Source organism: Podarcis melisellensis (assembly GCF_964234715.1).
Source record: "Podarcis melisellensis genome assembly, chromosome: 4".
In the NCBI taxonomy this organism is placed as follows: Eukaryota; Metazoa; Chordata; class Lepidosauria; order Squamata; family Lacertidae; genus Podarcis; species Podarcis melisellensis.
In genome coordinates, this window is record NC_138531.1 from 66,279,296 (window position 1) to 66,300,111 (window position 20,816).

The following is a 20,816-nucleotide window of genomic DNA, read 5'->3' on the forward strand; positions in this document are numbered from 1 at the left end:
CAGCCTTTGATTTGGGGAAGAAAAGCAGGATAAGGCCGGTGGGCCGGTGATGCAGTGCAATGCTAAAGAAACCAGTGGGGAAACATATGATGGAAAGGCAGCTTTGTCTCTAATACTGTATCCCTCCTCTCTCTCTCTCTCTCTCTCTCTCTCTCTCTCTCTCCCCACCCCCACTGTCTTCCCCAGTCAGCTGCTGGAAACCAGCACCAGGGAGGTTCAACGGCCTCTGAGATATGGACTCGAGGTTCCCTCCCGTGCTTCCTGTTTACCCACCATGTGAAATGCAGCAGGAATGTTTCCTGGAAATGCCTCTGTATGCAACCAGATTCCAGCCCCCAGCCAGTCTCCTCTCCCTCCCCTCCCTCAGCAGGGGGAGGAGGTCTGAACATTTTCCCTGCTCCTGCCTCCCTGATTCCAGGCACGGTGTCAACTGAGAAGCAGCAGCAGCAAGAAGGCGACCTGTCAGCAAATGCAAATAGCCCCCTCCCCTTCCTAACCCCCAACAGATACACACGCCCTACATAACCCACTGCAGCTACTCCCCCAAAGGATGAGGCTTCACTGCGTGGCTTGCTTGTTTATTTCCTGCCTGTATATTTCAGCGATCGCTCTCTCTGAAGCTAGGACATGTAAGTAAAATCAGTTGGATTCCCAACTTTAGTTAAAAGTTCGTTTTTGTTTGCTTTTCCAGTGAAACTCAGAATTGTGTCCCGGTGCCCTCTTGCTCCAGCTTGGTGCTTGTAGTGTGTAATGACAATTGCAAAACCGTTCTAAAAACAAAAAGGGTGCGAAGGATGTATCTTTGCATCAACAAATTTCTGCAACAGTAGAGATGCAGCACATCTTCTTTGTGTGTTTACTCAGGAGTAAATCCCATTGAGTTCAAGGAAATTTGCTCTCCAGAATGTGTGTGGAGGACAACTGTAAACTTGATTTGGCTCATTTGTATCAGGTATGGCTGAGAGATGCTGATTTTGATTGTAAAGAGCTGCTCTTGTTGGAAAAGTGACCCTGTTCTGCTCAAGCAAATCCCCATCCCCCATCCTGCAGCAATCAGTTTTTGTGCAAAGCAGAGCTAAGGACTAGGAAGCAATCAACGTGCTGAAGAAGTAATTAGTAATACTGACAAATAAACATGTTTTCCACTACTGCAAAATAATGAGGTCACTTAAAAAGCAATGCTGTGCTGCAGAATGTTTATGCAATATCTGACACAGGATAATAACAAAAAATAATAATGTTTCTTTTTCTGATCAAGAGTCAGTTCTCTTTTTGTTCGAGTTTTTGGCAGTATTCTTTCACCATTACATTCTTGGTTCTTTCTTTCTTTCTTTCTTTCTTTCTTTCTTTCTTTCTTTCTTTCTTTCTTTCTTTCTTTCTTTTTAAGTACTGTGCTATTTCTATCACAAGAGGTATGCTATAGTAGCCTGTCACCTTAAACCATAGCTAAAAACAAATTATGGTTTAATGTGAACAAAAAGCGTGCTGTTGCATGCTGCTCAAAAGTTCCCATGATGCTCCTAACACACACACCACACTGTGGAAACAACCTCAGCTTATGGGTTGTTTCTAAGGAAACCATGATGGATTTGTCAGGTTTTTTTTTTCTTGGTGTAGCAGCAACAGAAGTAGAGGAGGAGCACCACAGGAACTTTTCAGCAGTATGCAACAGCACACTGCTCATTCACAATAAACCATAGTTTGCTTTGAACTATGGCACAATGTGACTTGCAAAGTGGGCCTAAGCATGGGCATAGCCAGGATTGGGGGGGGGGGGGGGAAGTTGCTGAGCTTTTACAATAGAGGGCAAAAGGGAAAGGCATTTTCATAGCCTATGACCACAATGCCCACTAGCCTAATGTAGGAGGATGAGGAGAGATTTGTTATCCATGGTAAATGTGTTTAGGATTGCTTGTTCAAAATGTCAGAAATATTAGCTTTCAAGTAACACAGAATTTACCTCTGCTTTCAACATTGGTATCCAAAACTAAGACTTAAAATTAAATTAAAAGAATTATGTTACATAGCTAAAAAAGCTGGGGGGGGGAGTTTAAGATAGCAGAAAAGTTTTATTATTTTTATTGTAGAAGTCTGACAAGCTCTTCTGCATCTCAGCGATCTATGAGAAAACACTTTTATTTGATGGACATTTTGATTGGAATTGTTTTCATTCAGAAATGATATGCTGTACATAGAAAAGTTTTTGCAAAGTTATAAATCTTAATAGATTTGCTTTCCTGGATATATTACTTCTGGCAGAATACAGAAACAGATTTTCAACAAATTAAACAAAGACAAGGATCCAACAAGCAAATGCCAACTGACTTTTATAAAGCAGAAAGCAACTTGTGTGAAACTTACAATTGTATTAGTAGAACTGAGATATATCTTGAAAGTGCAGTGTATGCCATGCTGCTGTAAAAAAATGTTTTTGCCTCAAAAGATCTGCATTGGAAGGAAAGTTATTTGTAACTCAAAGCATTCAATAATTTGAACATGGGGCTAATAAAATGTTTCACTTTTACTTTTGTTTTATTGAACTATGAAGTCCATATCCGTTGAAAGCCAATAGCAAGTGCCCTGTTCACTTGAGAAAGAGGCTAGGTCAAATAGGTGGCGAGGAGTACCTCTGATCAACTTCAGCTGTTCCTGGACAGGGGTAACTTGTATCCACAGCAGTTCAGGCATTGGTGATGTCAGAGATCGATTACTGGTTGCTCTGGTCTCTCCAGCTAGCTCAGAGTGCAGCAGTGAAGACTCCTGACTAGAACAACCTGTCATCAGTGGCGTAGCGTGGGTTGTCAGCACCCAGGGCAAGGCAAGTAATTTGCGCCCCCTAACCCGTGGATTTTAGCACTCGAGTCTCTTCCACTAGAGGTGCGAGTGCGAGCGCCCCCCCCCCAGATGTTGTGCCCGGTGCGGCTGGCCCCCCCTGCACCCCCATGCTACGCCACTGCCTGTCATCAGCATATAATGTTGCTGAAATGACTGCACTGGCTGCCACTGTGCTACTAGGCCAAGTTGAGGTCTTTCTAATACTGAAGTTGTACAGTGGTACCTCGGGTTAAGTACTTAATTCGTTCTGGAGGTCCGTTCTTAACCTGAAACTGTTCTTAACCTGAAGCGCCACTTTAGTTAATGGGGCCTCCTGCTGCTGTTGCGCCGCTGGAGCACGATTTCTCATCCTGAAGCAAAGTTCTTAACCTGAAGCACTATTTCTGGGTTAGTGGAGTCTGTAACCTGAAGCGTATGTAACCTAAAGTGTATGTAACCTGAGGTACCACTGTACACAATTTGGGACCAGCGTATTTGAGGGACTCCCTTATTTCCTGTGTGCCAGGCATTCCAGTTTTCAAGTGAGGCACTTTTAACTGTTCCACTCCATAACCACTCTGACATTAATTCCATAACCACCAGGAACAAGGTATTTTAGCATTTCGGAAAGTCCCTATGAACTTCTGCCATTGAAATCCTGGTAATGTCCAGGCATATGGCAACCCTAATTTAGTGGAATTCCCTCTTTTTGGATATCCAGCAAGTGTCCAATGTGCTTTGCTTTGGAGCAGGACTGGACTTCAACTTGCACCAGCCCCAACCTGCATAGCAAAAGGTCAGGGATGATGGGAGTTGTAGTTCAGCAACATCTGGAGGGCTCAGGTTTCCCATCCCTTCTTAGACCCTTGTTAGAACTTTCTTATTCTCTTTCTTATTGCCCTCTTGTTGTCCACACTATTGAAGATGCTATACAATGGTACCTCGGTTTAAGAACAGCCCTGTTTATGAACTATTCGGTTTATGAACTCCACAAAACCAGAAGTAGTGTCCCAGTTTGTGAACTTTACCTCAGTCTAAAAACAGAAGCCGAATGGTGGAAGGGCACTGGCGGCGGGAGGCCTCATTAGGGAAAGCGTGCCTCGGTTTAAGAATGGTTTTGGTTTAAGAATGGACTTCCGGAATGGATTGAGTTCATAAACCGAGGTACCACTCTACAGTTTTTTTCTGTATTTTATATGTTCTTTCAAGACTCAAAATGTACCATTTTCTAGCATTTTCTATATTGAGCTGTATAGAATTTCTCCCAAATAGATAAGAAATTAATAAATATACTCTCTACTTGAAGGGGCCCAAAGCTCATTTGATTTGCAGGCCTCACTGCATTGCAGTGGAGCACTTCTAAATGGGTCAGTTTCCTTTCACTTGAATCGAAACATATGACCTACATGCAAGAAGATTTCTTCTTTCCCTGACAGTAAAAGCCTTATTCATGAATCACTTTTCAGTGACTTTCAACTCCTAAAGCCCAAGCCAGTGTTTTTTTTTTCTGGAAAAAAAGGTGGGAGGACTCACCACAAAGTTTGTTTGTTTGTTTGTTTGCTTGCTTGCTTGTTTGCTTGTTGTGGGACAGTTGCAGTGCCATACACATACAGCAATGGCTAAATGTAAGATGTTATTAATAAACTCAAGCAGACAGTGATCTGGATTAGAAATGGCAACAACTTTATTGATTTTTGGCTCAGGCATTTGGGGGTATATCAATTCCAGCCCCCACAGGACCCCCTTCAAATTATTTAATTTAAAAAAGTTAAGGGAACTCAGCTCCCCTGAGTTCTTACTCAACTCCCCCAGGCCCAAACCAAATCTTATTTGCTCAGAAGGTGTCCCACTGAAATAGGGTTTTATTTTTATTTAGAAATGCAGCCTTGTTTATCCAAATTACTCTCCTTGTCTAATATCTGAATAATGCTCCTGATTATGGAGAAATGCTCTGGACCATTCGGACTAGCAAAATGGATTTTAAAAAAATACCTTTTAGCAGCAGTTGTTGTATATCCTACAACTGTGTATCCTAACATATATATTTTTGTTCCATAAGTAACCTTTTGTTCCTTAAGTAACCAAAACAGCACCATTCACAACAGGGTTCAGAGAAATCCAAGCTTCACAGAAGTTTTTAAAAAATACAGAGGGAGAAAGTCTAACCAGGGAAATGAGACACCCCAAAATAGCTCAAAGCAGTCTTTACATTCTAAGTGGCCACAGGATGCTGAGTGTTTGTTGTGGGATGGGGAATATAAAACCAGGCGGTAGTGGTGGGATGGTGTGTCTTTGGGAAAGTCATGTCTGGTACCCTGAATAGGAGCACTCCACAACTATCTATTGTAGGCCCACTTGTATGATATATTGCTGCATGTTCCCTCTGTCAGGAATATAAGATTTTAGTGCTTGAAGAAGTACTAGTGATATTGAAGTTATGCTACACCCTCCCCAGGAAGGCTCAACAGATCATTTTATTACTTAGTTTTAGGTGGCAGTGTTTGTTTCTTTCTTAGTAAACACTGGTGTGCACATTTTGCTAGTGCTATACAGTGGTACCTTGGGTTACAAACGCTTCAGGTTACAGACGCTTCAGGTTACAGACTCTGCTAACCCAGAAATAGTACCTCGGGTTAAGAACTTGGCTTCAGGGTGAGAACAGAAATCATGCAGCTGCAGCGCGGAGGCAGCGGGAGGCCCCATTAGCTAAAGTGGTACCTCAGGTTAAGAACAGTTTCAGGTTAAGAACGGACCTCCAGAACGAATTAAGTACTTAACCCGAGGTACCACTGTATTATAAACCATGTAATTATATCCTACAGCTATAAGCACATTCATTTACTAATCTTATAACTTTTTAAAAATTTGTAAAATATATTGAGTTCCAGTCTAAAAAACCATACAAAGAAGAGTCTATTAAAATTTACATAGGGGTATGGAAGATTTTTACTAGTCGCCTTCCTGCCTATTCACTACTTGGATTTTAATCACAGGACGTTATTAACAAGGCAAAAATATGGAAAGAATGCACAGTTCCAGATAATCCCACATTACAGACACAACTATGGAATGGTCTTGCTGTGCAGTTGTACAGGCACAAATCTGCTGTTTTTGTATTTGCCAATGTAGTATTTTCTTTACTAAGTTGTGTCTCTGGTATACAAAGCTGCATAACTAGGCTATTTCAATATTTTGTTCATTTTACCCAGTCACCTAGTTACAAGTGTCCAATCTTCTTAACCCTTCTCACATATACATATCAATACCCACAGACCAGACCAGTCCAAGCCAGTAGGAAGAAGTTGAGCCTAGTTTAGCTGGAGTGTCCTTGTTCTCTCCCTTGAGTGCTTTGCATGCCAATCAGTCTCTGCTGTCAGGGGCCTCTTTTATACATCCCTGCCCAGTACTCAACAGTATGTGGGAAAGTGAGCTTGTTCATTCCTGCTGTACAGGCTTCATTGCTTGCAGATTCCCTCCAAAACAGTATTCTTAAAGTTATCCTCTTTATCATTTTGACATATAACTAACACAAGCAACTGTTCAGTGACAATCCATTGGTAGAGTAGGTAGGTAGGTGAATAAACTCGCTGCGGAGGGCCAGCTGATCAGTTTCTCCATTCCATGCCATTTTCTATCTGTCACTGAATAGTCTGTGGCTGCTAAGCAGTTCAGTGCTCATTGGGCTGCTGTTGTTTTTAAGGGGTGGGGTGATCCTTATTTCTTACACTTTCGCAATCTCAAGGTTCCCCCAACCAATTTGATACCACTCTCATAGTTTTCAGTGGCTGGTCTTTTGGCTCCTTTTCTGCTGGTGCTCAGCCCCCTGTGTTTACTATTAGAGGGGATTGCAAATGAAAGACAGTGCTTAAAACCAGAGTACTACCTTTCCTTATGTATAGATGGTTGCCTATTCACCAGGATAAACCAACTATCCCCTGCCCGGTTTGTCCCCCAACCTGAGCCAGGGGAAACTCAAGAGTGGCTATTTTTTTTCACAGTGGTCACATCCATACCATACACTTCAAGAACTCTTATACCACTTTAACAGTCATGGTTTTCCCCAAAGAACCCTGGGAACTGTAGTGCTAACCCCCAGGCCTACATATCCTTGCGCCCTTGAGAAAGTACAGTTCCCAAGATTCTCCATGACTGTTAGTGTGGCATGGATGTGGCCAGTGTTCTCTCTTATGTGGATGCACATCACATGAGGAGCCTGGTCACCATGATACTTTCTGTATGAAATGACAGGTTATAGGTGCCGGAAACTTGCTAGGCTGTTGGGCCCCACTGCCCTGTTCCCACTCACACCTCCAGCCATCTGGGGAGGGGGGGCGCAACTCTCCCCCATGGCGCTGCAGGAGAGCGATCCCCGCAGAGGCTTATGGTTGGCAGGGCACAGCTTCCATCCTAAGCCTCTGCGGGGATGCAGGGCCACCCAAGATGGACAGGTCATAGCGGAGAGTTTTGACCAAACATGATCCACCTGGAGCAGGAACCATTTAAAGCACATGGCTTTCCTCAAAGAACAATGGAAACTGTTGTTTAGCTACAATTCTCAGCACCTCTAACAATCTACAGTTACCAGTACACTTTGGTGAAAGCCAGGTGCTTTAAATGTATGGTGTCTGTTCTATTGAGGATGTATGGAGGGTTCCTGCTTGCTGCTGTCCTGAAAAGCATCTTCAGGTCTAATTAGTTTCATGTCTAACTGACTGGAAACAAGAATTCTGTAGCCATGTGAAATTGACTAGACCAGAAATGGGCTGCTTCTGTGGAAGATTTTCCAAGCTTCATGGCACTCCATAGGTTCATTCTTCATTATCCCAGCTGGCTTTATCAGGAATTTGTCATGTTCTTAATATGTTTAGCAGGTTCTTAATGGGTTAGAATGTTTAGCGCACACACACAAAACAAAGCAATGCTGACATTTAATTAGTTATACTGCTTTAATAGTGGTCCATGTGGCCACCAAAATCTTAACTTTAAATCTTTGTTATAATCTAAGACATTGCTTGGTTGCACAGCAGAGCCTCTTACATGCAAAATGCTTGTTGTTGTTTTTTAAGTTTTATCTGAGCACCATGCATCAGAGTTTCTTGCAAGAAAACGTCGAGCAAACTCCTTTATGGAAGAAAGCAAGAAGGGGAATTTGGAGCGGGAGTGCATTGAAGAATACTGCAACAAGGAAGAAGCCAGAGAGGTCTTTGAAAATAACCCTGAAACGGTAAGCGCTCTTAAGACTATGGACAGTTTCCAGTTACTAAGGGTGGCAAGTAGTCTTGGTAGAGCATAGCCTGCTTCTGTGATTTATAGAATCATAGAATTGAAAGGGACCCTGAGCGTTGTCTAGTCCAATGCCCTGCAAGCAGGAATCTAAACTGAAGCATCCACAACAGATGGCCATCCAATCTCTGCTTCAAAGCCTCCAGTGAAGCAATGCTCACCACCTTCCGAAGGAGTATGTTCCACTGTTGAACAACTCTTACCATCAGAAAGTTCTTCCTGATGGGGAGTCGGAATCTCCTTTCTTGTAACATGAAACCTTTGGTTTCTAAAGCAGGAGGAAACAAGCGTGCTCCATCTTCCATGTTGACAGTCCTTTAAATATTTGAAGATGGCTATCACATCTCCTCTCAGTCTCCTCTTTTCCAGGTTAAACATACCAAACTCTCTCAACCGTTCCTCATGGGGCTTGGTTTCCAGACCTTTGATCATCTTGGTCACCCTCTTCTGCAAACATTCTAGCTTGTCAATATCCTCCTTAAAGTAGGCTGCCCAGAACTGGACATAGTACTCCAGGTGTGACCAAGGCAGAACTGTTATTTATTTATTTCAACAATTTGTATACCAGTTAATCACAGTTGTCTCTAACTGGCGTACAATAAGACTAAAAACAAGTTAATACTATAAAATCAGAATTCAGTTCAGTAAGCCTTCAGTAAGCATTTGATAAGCACTGGAAGTTTAACATGGAGGGAAATATCTGACTTAACTGGAAGGGAGTTCCACAAAATTGAGCCCTGTGCATGTGTGGCTCCTGATGGATATGAGCCATGTATCCAAGCCACAGGGGACCACTAACAGTGACTCCCCAAAATACCTTGGTGACAGCGCAGGACATTCTGAGGTTGTTAAGGGTCTTGTAAATTAATGCAAGAAACTTGAACCAAGCCTAGCAGTGTAAGGGCAGCCAGTAACATTCCCTTCTAATGTTCAATATGTGCACATACACTTATTTTACAGCTATCATTAAGCACATATTTATACACTATTCTGAATTTTCCAGCAAACCTAAATACTAGGAGCCTTTGTTTAGGGTTTGAATAGTATATCCAATTCCTATGTACACTTTCACATCATTAAGCAAGTGACGGTATATGGGATTTCTCCATATTATGGCTTTAGTTCAGATTTATACTGCTCTTTATAAGGCTCTTGTGTCATTTAATTATTGCTCATATTTCATCTTCACTCCTGTTCCACTTTGATAGAGAATGACCATGCAACAGAGCTTTTATCAGGTCTTGTTATTGATGTTTTAATTTTCTGGGGCAATGGCTGGGGCAACCTAGTCAGATGGGTGGCATATAAATAATAAATGATGATGATGATGTCAGGTGGTCCTTAGCACTTGACCATGTTCTCAGACTATACAGAGTATACATTGATGTCTTTAAGATGTAACTTTAAAATTATGGAACCTCCAGGTTCTAGAGTGACCAAGCAAAGATGCTCCCATCTTGTTCTTTGCAATCACAAATGAGATTGAATAGTGAGCTCAGTTACAAGTTCTTAGCCACATAATTAGAAAGGATAACCTGATCTCAGCTTGTTGGTTCCTCAAGAAGTATTTTCAAAGTTAGGCTGTTTTGCCACACTTTACTTAATAAATATTTTGTGAGTTGCATTAAAAAACAATTTAATTAAACTATTAAACAAGCGGCAGATACTAAAAATGGATAAAATCAATTTCTTTATGACCTATTACAGTTACAGCACAAGCAGATTTTAATTATCATCCTAAGCAGTGCAAACAATTAAGCTGTTTCTCCTATTTGATTTACATTCTAATGGGATCTGTCTTTCTTCCTTTTTCTTTTTAAACACAGGATTATTTCTACCCCCGATATTTAGGTAAGTTTCGTTTTTAAAAGTGCAAATTTATTTACTTATTTAACATTTAGATGGCAAAAAACCATTTTTTCTTTAAAAGATTTTAGGAGAAAATTGGAAGGTGGCTGCAATGAAATGGTTTGCAGTCAGTGAGACTGCTTAATGTGATTATATTTGCAAAGCATATAAGTACTCGCCTGTGTGGGCAGCATCTCCCATTATAGCTGCCCCACTGTGACACTATATGGGATGTTTTTCATTGAGGGCAGGATGCACAGCACAGAACGGTTCTCTGTTAATGCCATATTTTCTTCAATCCAGCAAGGCTAGCATCTCCCTATGAGATCACCCACTGCCCTGCATTCTAGTTTCTGTCTGCAATAGCAATTATATGGAGAAAGAAACTGCATCTGAAAGTTTTCTTGGGAGCAATTTTGTCATTGAAAGATGACTGACTAAAGAGCTCACCAAACGGCCTCGGCCCAGTATACCTGAAGGAGTGTCTCCACCCCCATTGTTCAGCCCAGACACTGAGGTCCAGCTCCGATGGCCTTCTGGTGGTTCCCTCACTGCAAGAAGTGAGGTTACAGGGAACCTGGCAGAGGGCCTTCTTGGTAGTGGCACCCGCCCTGTGGAACACCCTCCCACCAGATGTCAAGAAATAAACAATTATCTGACTTTTAGAAGACATCTGAAAGCAGCCTGGTTTAGGGAAGTTTTTAATGTTTGATATTTTATCATGTTTTTAATATTCTGTTGGGAGCTGCCCAGAATGGCTGAGGAGGCCCGGCAGGTGCAATACTCCCACCCACCCACACATGCTTTCCACATGCTTTTCCCATGTGGTGGCAATCAGATGGGAAAGATTCATGAAATGGAACCTACAAGTTGAAATAGTTACCTTGGCAACTTCCTTCCATATGAATTTCATTGTGGTCATCAGGCATCTGGCATTAATGGGGACATTTTTGTTGATTCCAAAACACCTTCCCCTGGAAACCTGGCTGACCTCTTTTCTCCCTGCCTTCTGCAAAAAAGTGAAAAAAAAGCTGCTCTTTCAACAGGCCTTTGCTACTGGCAAAGTTTGATTATCGAGTGACATTCAGGCTGATGGATATTGCTTTTTGTTGGTGTGATTTTAGATGGTTGTACTGTAACCTTAGCTGCCCTGGAGGTCACATTCCTGGGACAGAAGGGCAGGACCACTTATTTTTTGTCCAAATAAATAAAGCAGCAGCTTTGTGGCTGTGTCTCATTCCACAGTAGGCCTAGCAGTGTGGGGATTGATCTAAAAGCATTGAGGGACACATGAAATGGCAGCAAGCCAGGTGTTGCTGTCTTTTGCTGCCTGATTCAATGAACAATTTGAAATAATCTTAGCTGGGACTTTCATGGGACTTGCTCCAAGGTAAATGTGTTTAGGATTGCTGCAATACTAGCCAGTTTTTGGGCTGTAATGGCTGATTACTCTGAGATTTCTCCTTCTTTCCTTACTTGTACAACATAAAGCACTCTTTTTATGCTTGAGGAATCGTATTCCTTGTCTACACCCACCTTCTGTACCTGGGAGTGATTTGTCAGCTTTCTGTTGGTGGGCGCACTATAATGTTGTACTGTCTTGACATGCTTTTTTTAAAAAGAAAAAATAATAATGGTTTAATCGTATTTAGCACATTTGGTATTTTGTTTTTTGCCAGAATCAGATTGCTATCAGTTGTGAAACCATGCAGAAATAGTCAGATATGGAGTACCAAAACAATGTTACATAACTTTACCACTAAAGAGCAGCACTTTTTTCTGGAAAAATAGTTGCCATGAAGTTGTCACAGCAAGTGCCACACTTTTTAACAACAACAAAAAAGAGGTGCTGGTACTGTGTACCCTGGAGTACCCTCTGGGAAAAAAGCACTGCTAAAGAGTATAATATTATTCAAGCTCTAGCAAAATATGCTACCCATCACTAGCTCTTATAGATTTCTAGCGCTTGAAGGAACTTAGTTTGAACATCTGGGTGGCCTTCATTTTATTCCAGTCCTATGATCTCTTTTGTAATAAAAAAGAAATGTGCCTCTTCTGATTCTGACAGGACATCCGTCTGTGCCACAATTTCTAGGCCCAGGTCCATGATCTGTAGGCACGGGTCCGAGCACTGTTGATTTTTTGTCCTGCCCCTCTCCCCAGGGAAACCTGCTTTAGACCCATGCCCACAAATCACAGACTTGTGCCTAGAAATCGCAGCACAAACAGAAGTGCGGATGAGCCCTGAGCTGCGCAAACAGCAAAACCACATGATTCTACCATTTCACGTTCAGTCTACAGGTGGAGGGTCAAGTGTTTTATAGTTACCTGTGCACATGAAAAGCCAGCATGGAAGGGAGAAGGCTACTTCAAACTCTTTTTCTTTGTGGGATGCCTTTAAAAAAGCAACCTCCCTGCAACTCACCAATAGTCCTCTACAGTCTGAAGCAAGACAATGCCAGAATTCCTTCACTGTGATTTAGCTGAATATGGAACACCGTCCTTAAGAATCTTTAGAATAGTAGATTGTGGTTGCAGTGGTTACTGTCTTTCAATATGCAGCTTGATTTTCCTTGAGAGGGACAGCCCTGAAAAACAGCCCATAAAGATAGTAAATAAAGAAACATCTAAAATTGCTTGTGCTTTCACAGACTGCCTGGCTTCATTTCGAACGGAAATTTTCACGAGTCCATTACAGACTTCTGGGATTCCAGCTGACCTGAGGTCCTGTGTGAAAGGTAAGCATTTGTGGTTATGTATGCCATACCTCCTGAGTTGAGAGGTACCTTTATTTTTTCTGTCCCAGCCTTTCTTGTAACTGACACCAGTTGGTCTACCAGAAATACAGATTGCAGATAACACAGTTACTCATGTTGTGTAAACCCAACCCCCTCTCTGTTTACTCTGCTTCCAGTGCATTCAGCATTAGTCAGGAATTATATCTATCCTGTGTATGTCTGTGTATCTGAATGTCTGTGTATCTGAAGAAGTGTGCATGAACACGAAAGCTCATACCAAGAACTAACTTAGTTGGTCTTTAAGGTGCTACTGGAAGGATTTTTTTTGTTATATCTATCCTGTATCTATCCTGTCATGTCTTGTGTATTGCTGCCCTGGGATGTGCTTTCCTCAAAACCGTATTCAATCCAAATTGTGAAAAAGAATGACGCAGCTGCGGTTTAAGCCATTAATGTCTACACAGACTCAGTTTCTCCAGTGCTTTTCCAGCAAGAAGAGAACTTGATCTTTATTCTGAGGCATAGCATAGAACTCTGCAAGTGCTGCTGAGGAAGTCTTCATTAGGGACCTTAAAGGACTGGACTCTCCTATTAATGCTGATTCAAAAAAGTGCGGGAAATTTAATGAAGATAATTCAGTATGATGCTGTGCTCTTGAGCTGTGTTTCTCCTGGCCTCCTTCGTGTAGTCAGGAAATATCATGATTTTATCACTGTTTTGGCCCCATCTTAGCTCTCCATGCCCTCTGCAAGAAGTCTTTTTTGACTGGGTATCTAAGAACTTTGACCACAAAGTCCCCGAGATTACTTTCATCATGGGGTTGAGGAACTGGGCTGTGGTGTGCTTGTGCAGTCTGAGGCATAGTACTCTGAGAGGGACAACATCTCCCTTAATAACAGGGCTACCACAAATGTTGAGGGCTTCCCCTGTCTTGGCCCTTCCTGAACCCCAATAACAGGTCAATTTCTACAACACGAATTTGATTCTAGGGGTCTGAAAAAGTTGGAGACCATTGCACTAAATTCTTGACTGATTCTAGTGGTTCCTTTCTTTTTATCCTTAAAAGTTCCAACTCCAAACATTGCAGTTCATTCAGTCTGTTTGATCAGGCGCAAACAGCTTTGATAACCATTGTGTCTGGAAAGGCAATATATAGATTATTTCAAATAAACAAACACATCCAAAGTATGGTGTAAGACATGAGTAGGAAGCAATCCCTCAGAAGCCGCTTCTCTCCTTTGCTGTAAATGCTCCTTCTCATTGTTCTTATCGCAACATTTTCGAGGTGTTTGGAAAGCGATCCCAAGCGAAGCATACATTCTAATCCTTAAGCATCTGTCTCTGTCTTTTGTCCTTGAGAACAGATAAGGGCAAAAAGGAATCCTTGATCATTATCACACGTGCAGTCAGAGATGGAGCGTGGCTCCCAGACTGCTGTGCTAGCATGCCTGCAGTCACAAATTAAAGTGTGTTCTTATTCATCCCTTGTTTCTCTCTTCCTTACTCTCATTAGAGGCTCTTGGGGGGTGGCAGGGAAGTGTGAGCAAATTATCTTGCTGAATAGTCTCTAGTGAGGAGCGTCGCTGTACTTGATGTTAATTTTATTCCTCATACGTGCTTGTGTCATAAAACGGTTGTCACAGATTACCCACTGGAGAAGCTCTGACGATATTACAAGCAGCAACAACAAAAAAATGTTGTAACTGCGACTTCATATCCTGGCAATCCAGTCCCAAAAATTCTGTAGCATCTTAAGCTAATATGACAGGCATTCCCAAACTCAGCCCTCCAGATGTTTTGGGACTACAATTCCCATCATCCCTGACCACTGGTCCTGTTAGCTAGGGATGATGGGAGCTGTAATCCCAGAACATCTGGAGGGCCGAGTTTGGGGATGCCTGCAATATGAGATGCACCGGGCTTGCAGTAGCAGTGATGTGCCAGGAGTATCGGAGCCCCATGCCCTGCAGCAAGCACTTTGTGTCTCAGCATTACCACAAGACTTAGCATTGCCACATAAGAATTTTCGAAGTGGTTGGTTGATGCGCCTGAAATCATAACACTTGATCTCACGGTTCGGTGAATCCCAAGGCTTAGGGACACTATGGTTGCCTCCAGACTGTCACTATTTTTACGGGAGAGATTCAGGTGCATACTAGGTATTTAGTTTTGTGCAATTAAAATGGATTAAAGTGTTCTGTTACCCTGGCGCAATAAATCCACTTTAAAAGAAAAGACTTTTGTGGTTAGGAAAGTGCCATGGAAATGCATTGGAAATTGCGGGATGGACAAATTATTAATGCGAGAATGAATTAAAAAATATTAAAACGTTTATTGGCAGCAACAGCCTTCTAATGTGTTCTCTGTTATGTTTATACGCTTCACAGTTCCTTCCTCCCCCGCCTCCACTTCCTGGTTTTCTGCTTTCCCCCTTCTCTATTCCACCTGCTCTTTGACAGCAATTTCAAGAAGCTTTTACAGGCTGTGTAAGCATAACTGGATTAAAACACAGATAGGTCATTCGGTTTCTCATTTTAGATCAAAACTGGCTTGGGGGAAATGAGTAAAAACTCAGTGGGTGCTATCCTGGGAACTGTAGCTTCTTAAGGATGCTGGGAACTGTAGCTCTGTGAGGAGGAAATTCCAATTCAGGATTCTTTGGGGGAAATCACATGATTTAAAAGTACAGTACATTGGTTAAATGTTTAATGTAGATCTGCCCATTCTGTTCTAGCACACACACTGATGCTGAATGAAGTTCTCAAATTCATTGTTCTGCAATCTGGTGTCTTGACTTTTGTTTGTTCTTGTATTCTTTCATATACTGGTCGCAAAGGAAGAAAGGCCTACTATTTGTATTGTGTTGTATTTTTAATTTTTCAAAAAAAAAATCAGCCTGCCTTTCAACCTGAAGGTTCCCAGGGCAGCACACATTTAGTAAAACATATACATTGATACAATGCTCTTAACATTAACAATATATTATTTTTATTTATTAGCTTTATATTCTGCCTTTCCTCTCAAAGGAGGAAGGATCGGAAGAAACAAAACTAACAAAATTAGATCCAGCAGGAGATTATGTTTTATATCAACTGTTTCTATAGGGCTGGAGAGAAAAAAGGTCTCTGGATCTAATTCCTAAAGGCTGCATATGTAAGGGGCAACAATAACTCTTCAGGAATTTCCACTCACTTCATCAGAAATAGGAAGCTTACTATTGTTCAGACCGGTGAAAAAAGTTGGAAATAAAACCTATGTCAAACGGGCATCCATTAGCTGTGCCCAAAGACCATGCAAGGAATAAAATACATTTTTCAGGGCTGAATTGGCTTTGTCAATTATTGTTCTTGTAGATAAAGTTTTTCCATTCTTAGAGAAAAGATGAACTAACAAGATTAAGCAAAGGTGGATCATAAGACTGACACTTTTTCTGCTTTGTCTACCTGCCTTTGCAGTAATATCAGACCAGTGTATTCCACTGCCATGCAATGAAGAAGGTTATAAGGAATGCAGAGATGGGCAAGCCAAGTTCACCTGTGTCTGTAAACCTGGATGGCAAGGAGAGAAATGTGAAGAGGGTACGTAATCGTAGGTTTTTTCCCCTCTCCCTACGGTGGAAAATAGAGCTGGCTCACTTTTAAATATATCTTTCCATATCAAACCAGCACTATTGATGCAAGCAATTTCTTAGTAAAGGTTTTGTTTTGTTTCCCCCTAGATATCAATGAATGTGAAGACCTAACAAACAGAAATGGAGGGTGTAGTCAAACTTGTATTAATTTTCCTGGAAGCTACCGTTGTTATTGTGAAGATGGTTATTATATACATCCAAATAAACTGGACTGTGAGGGTAAGGAAGAAGCCCAACATAGAAATGTCAGCAACACATAAAACAAAAAGACAGTCTTATTATGTAACAGGATTTATACCTATTGATTTCAGTGCTAAGGTCCATACGGGCAAGTTTCAACATGTTTGTCTTATATCTTAAATGGAACTGTGTGTATTAGCAACCTTGGCCACAGGAGTAGCAAAGCCTTAGAGTTTTGGCACACACCAGTAAATCCACTAATGCCTGGTGTGACCCGTGTGTTCACAATTTGCCATCTGCCTAGCTTGCTGCTTAACCATCCACCCCATGCAGGGCCCTGGATTGCAATCGTACTGCTTAATTAAAAGGAAATGGGGGAGCATGTACTTCCAATATCAAAAATAGCTGCTTAGCCTGATCACATGGAACCTTGCCCCATGAGTAAGCACATGCAAGGAAAATATAGTGCCCTGTGAGATAATATGAAAAATAAGATAATTATCTCTGGAAAACTGCCCATTCTTATGGCTATCAACTTTTTTGAAAATAGTAAAATGTCTAGATTCTGTGAGTTTATGGTTTATGCCAGTGATGGCCAAACTTGGCCCTCCAGCTGTTTTGGGACTACAATTCCCACCATCCCTGACCACTGGTTCTGTTAGCTGGGGATGATGGGCATTGTAGTCCCAAAACAGCTGGAGGGCCAAGTTTGGCCATGATTGGTTTATGCTGTTCACATTTTACATATTTCACCATTTCCTATTGTCTCTTTAGATGCCTTCTACCCTTGGGGCAAGTGGCAAGAAACAATAGCCAATAGCAGCAGAAATCAATCCATTCTGTTTTTTGTGGGAAATTGATAATAGCATTTCGCATTTACAGACATGAATGAATGCATGTTGGACCCAAAGATTTGTGGGACAGCACAGTGCAAGAATACTCCTGGGAAGTACGAGTGTGAATGTCCGGCAGGTTATGCCTATAACTCAACTACAAAGAAGTGTGAAGGTAGAACTTTTGTTTTTAAATGATGTTTTAGCTTACCTTTTTTGACATAGTCATCATTATTTCCTCAGATTTTCCACATTCTATTTAGTTTGCTTGTGTGTGGTTTGTTTTATAGATTTCATGTTTTTTTTGGTAATGCATAGGCAGTTTAGGTTACTTTTCACACAGATTGCAAATGTCACAATATTGGGATGATGCGACCCAAATTAGCCCTCTTGAGTTTCTACCATCTTGTTTCTAAAACATAAAGTAAGCTGAAAGAAGGGAATCTTCTTTAAAGAAAACACCATAATCCATCAATATATACAACCCAGCAGTGAAGAAGTCAAATAAATATGTGGAATACAGAAAAAATATCTGTATGTACCATCTACACGATGGGACGCAGGTGGCGCTGTGGGTTAAAGCCTCAGCGCCTAGGACTTGCCGATCGAAAGGTCGGCAGTTCGAATCCCTGCGGCGGGGTGCACTCCCGCCTCTCGGTCCCAGCGCCTGCCAACCTAGCAGTTCGAAAGCACCTCCGGGTGCAAGTAGATAAATAGGGACCGCTTACCAGCAGGAAGGTAAATGGCGTTTCCGTGTGCGGCTCTGGCTCGCCAGAGCAGCGATGTCACGCTGGCCACGTGACCCGGAAGTGTCTCCGGACAGCGCTGGCCCCTGGCCTCTTAAGTGAGATGGGCGCACAACCCCAGAGTCTGTCAAGACTGGCCCGTACGGGCAGGGGTACCTTTACCTTTTTACCATCTACATGTGAAGTAGTGAGCCCTATTCTATTGCCTTCCTTCCTCCAGGGCTAACCCTACCATTCAGCAGAGTGATGCAGAGGCCAGAGGGGCAGAAAGTAGCTGTAAGATGTAGGACAGAGCTGTGTGTCCTAGCCACCCAAGGTTCCATCAGCTGAAGGGGTTGGGAATAAAACAATAAAAACAGTTTAAAGCAGCAACACTGGCCTGCTCTGCACCCCCTAAACTACCCTACTATTCAAAATTGCAATGTCTTATGGTTGGTGCTGAAGTAAGATTCACCTCCCAGTCCAGTTAGCTTCTGTCCCTATGTAATCTTTTACCATGTGGTTAGTGATGTCTGTTTCCACTGTTGAGTTATTTGCATCTCATCCTTCCTTAGGGAGGCTCAAGCCATATTTTTTGCTTCCTAATAGCTCTGGTGTCAATTAGGTTCCGTTGCTCCTACGTTTTCAGTACCAAAGGTTTTAAAGAACCTTTATGCTATTTTTTTTTTACATTATTTTAAATCACCTAAAAAACTTATCTTGAAAGGCTACATAGAAATGCCAGGAAGAAAGAAACAAGCAAACTTGAACTCAGTGGGACATGCTTCTGAGTAGACATATTGAGGATTGAACTATAGGAGCACCATCTGAGCTTCAAAGCTGAGTAGGAGTTTGGATGTGCCTTTTCTGTATCCAGACCCAAGATCAGTAGTCATCACACCACACGGATTGCCATGCAAACTTCCTTCCAAAGTTCTCGGAACATTTTACTAATTTGGTTTGGTGAAAGCAGTTACATACTTCATGTGGCAGATGTGACCTGGAGTATGCTGCAATGGCCACTCAGAGACGAGATATTTCCAGTTGTGGCACCCTGCTGAATGCTTAAAGCTGTGTCCCACAGGCTACACCTGCCTCTTTCCCCCAACAGCTCCTTTGTGGTACCATCATGCCAAAGGGCTTTCTGTGACATCCCAAAATTTTGTCAACTTTTATTTTTTAAAAAAGACTCTTTTGTACTGTCCACTCCTGCTATGGAGTGTCCACTCCTGTCCACTCCTGCTAGGTCCGCTGCTATGATTCTGTGATGTCAAAAGGAACTCCACATTTTCCCATTTATAAAATACCAATTGGCCACACCCATTTTGACTGCCCCCTATAACACCCCCGCATGTTGCTGATGGGTGATTGCCATACTTAGCTTGAAAAGGCTTAACCACCCGCTTTTAAAGCTATTGGTATGACATCCATACATTGTAAAGTTCTACTGCAGAAAGACTGGTGTAATGCTCATGTATTCACAGAACTGGCACCTGCTGTGTAAAGGGTAAAACCACCCTTAGTCAATGAATTTATTATCTAAGTAAATTTCTAAGTATCTTCCATTCTATCAGTTAAACTATATTTTACCATGTTTATGTGACCCAAAATGAGGCAGAAATATTGCAAAAAGCAATATTTTTCTGCAGCTGTGGAAGGGTTATAGCTACTTTGCAGTTTAGAATACACTGGAAATTTTTAGCTTTCCAAGTCAGACAATTTACATAAATGCTTAGGTTGCTGCAAAACCAAGCTCTGCAACTTACATTTTATACATCTCAGGGCATGATAAGTCTTTATCATGCAAGCGTGATATTTTAGGAACAGGATTTGCAAGATTTCCTGGGCTTGATCCCAGTGGGATCTTCTCAGGCAGTGGGAGTCTTGTTTACTCTCAGAGAAGGCAAGTTACTAATGCTGTCTTTCACACAGCCTTGCACTTCTAAATTATTTATTGTGCTTAGCCAACAAAGCAGAGAACGTAGTCAGCTTCGCTCAGTCAGGACAAAATGTGTTTTGCCCTGGTCAGCCCACATTTCTTTTCTGAATGAATGCTTCCCGAGCCCCCTGGGCTTTGCAATTTGGCACGCACACTCATCTCCCACTGCAATTGTACCGAGCTGATTTTTGCTTCACAAAGGTAGCATGTATGTATGCGGTGCATAGTGTTTGAGCATATAATAGGGACCATTTTGAGATGCTACATTTTTAAAAAATAGCAATATATCATATCATGGTTAAGGTACCTTGGTCTGAGCTTGCTCACACAATTTACACTCTGATTATTATTGTTGTTATTTTTTAGCTTTGCAGCTTATTTCTGTGAATATTTTTCTACAACAGTTAGTCATGGTTATGCAGTTCACAGCCACCATAGACATTTTCTAGGCGATTACATTGTCTCCCGGGACAGACGGATGCCAACAAGAACATATTTGTATGAGTGGAGTGTGGTTGGTTGGGGAAACTGCTCTGGAGTTGCTGTGATTGAGAAAGACAGCCACATAAACTGGAAGCCTAGAGCTAGAAGCAATAGTGGCTGTTTCCCATTAAGGGTGGTAGGACAGAAGGCAAGGTGGCCAAAGCTAGGCGGAGCCAGAACCAAGAATCGGCAGAGCCAACTAATTCTGCTTTTATTCCCCATCCTCCTCCCTGCTGATTCTTACAAGGGCAAAACCACAACTAGAAGAAGGAAGCAGACAGTCAGTGCCAACTCCCTGGAATAAGAAGCCAGGCAGGTGATGGCTGGCTGAGGACAGACGGA

At 42.0% G+C, this 20,816-nt stretch overlaps 1 protein-coding gene across 1 annotated transcript in view; it reads left to right on the plus strand.

Annotated features, from left to right (window-relative positions):
* The first annotated feature begins 362 nt into the window (after positions 1-362).
* The window catches only part of PROS1 (protein S), a 32,186-nt gene continuing 11,732 nt past the window's right edge, over positions 363-20,816 (plus strand). Inside the window, exons 1-7 of the mRNA XM_081908471.1 lie at positions 363-629; positions 7,881-8,038; positions 9,924-9,948; positions 12,597-12,683; positions 16,139-16,261; positions 16,402-16,533; positions 17,377-17,502. Of these exons, the coding sequence (XP_081764597.1) occupies positions 551-629; positions 7,881-8,038; positions 9,924-9,948; positions 12,597-12,683; positions 16,139-16,261; positions 16,402-16,533; positions 17,377-17,502 (730 nt within the window). The 5' untranslated portion in view covers positions 363-550. The remainder of the gene's footprint in view (positions 630-7,880; positions 8,039-9,923; positions 9,949-12,596; positions 12,684-16,138; positions 16,262-16,401; positions 16,534-17,376; positions 17,503-20,816) is intronic.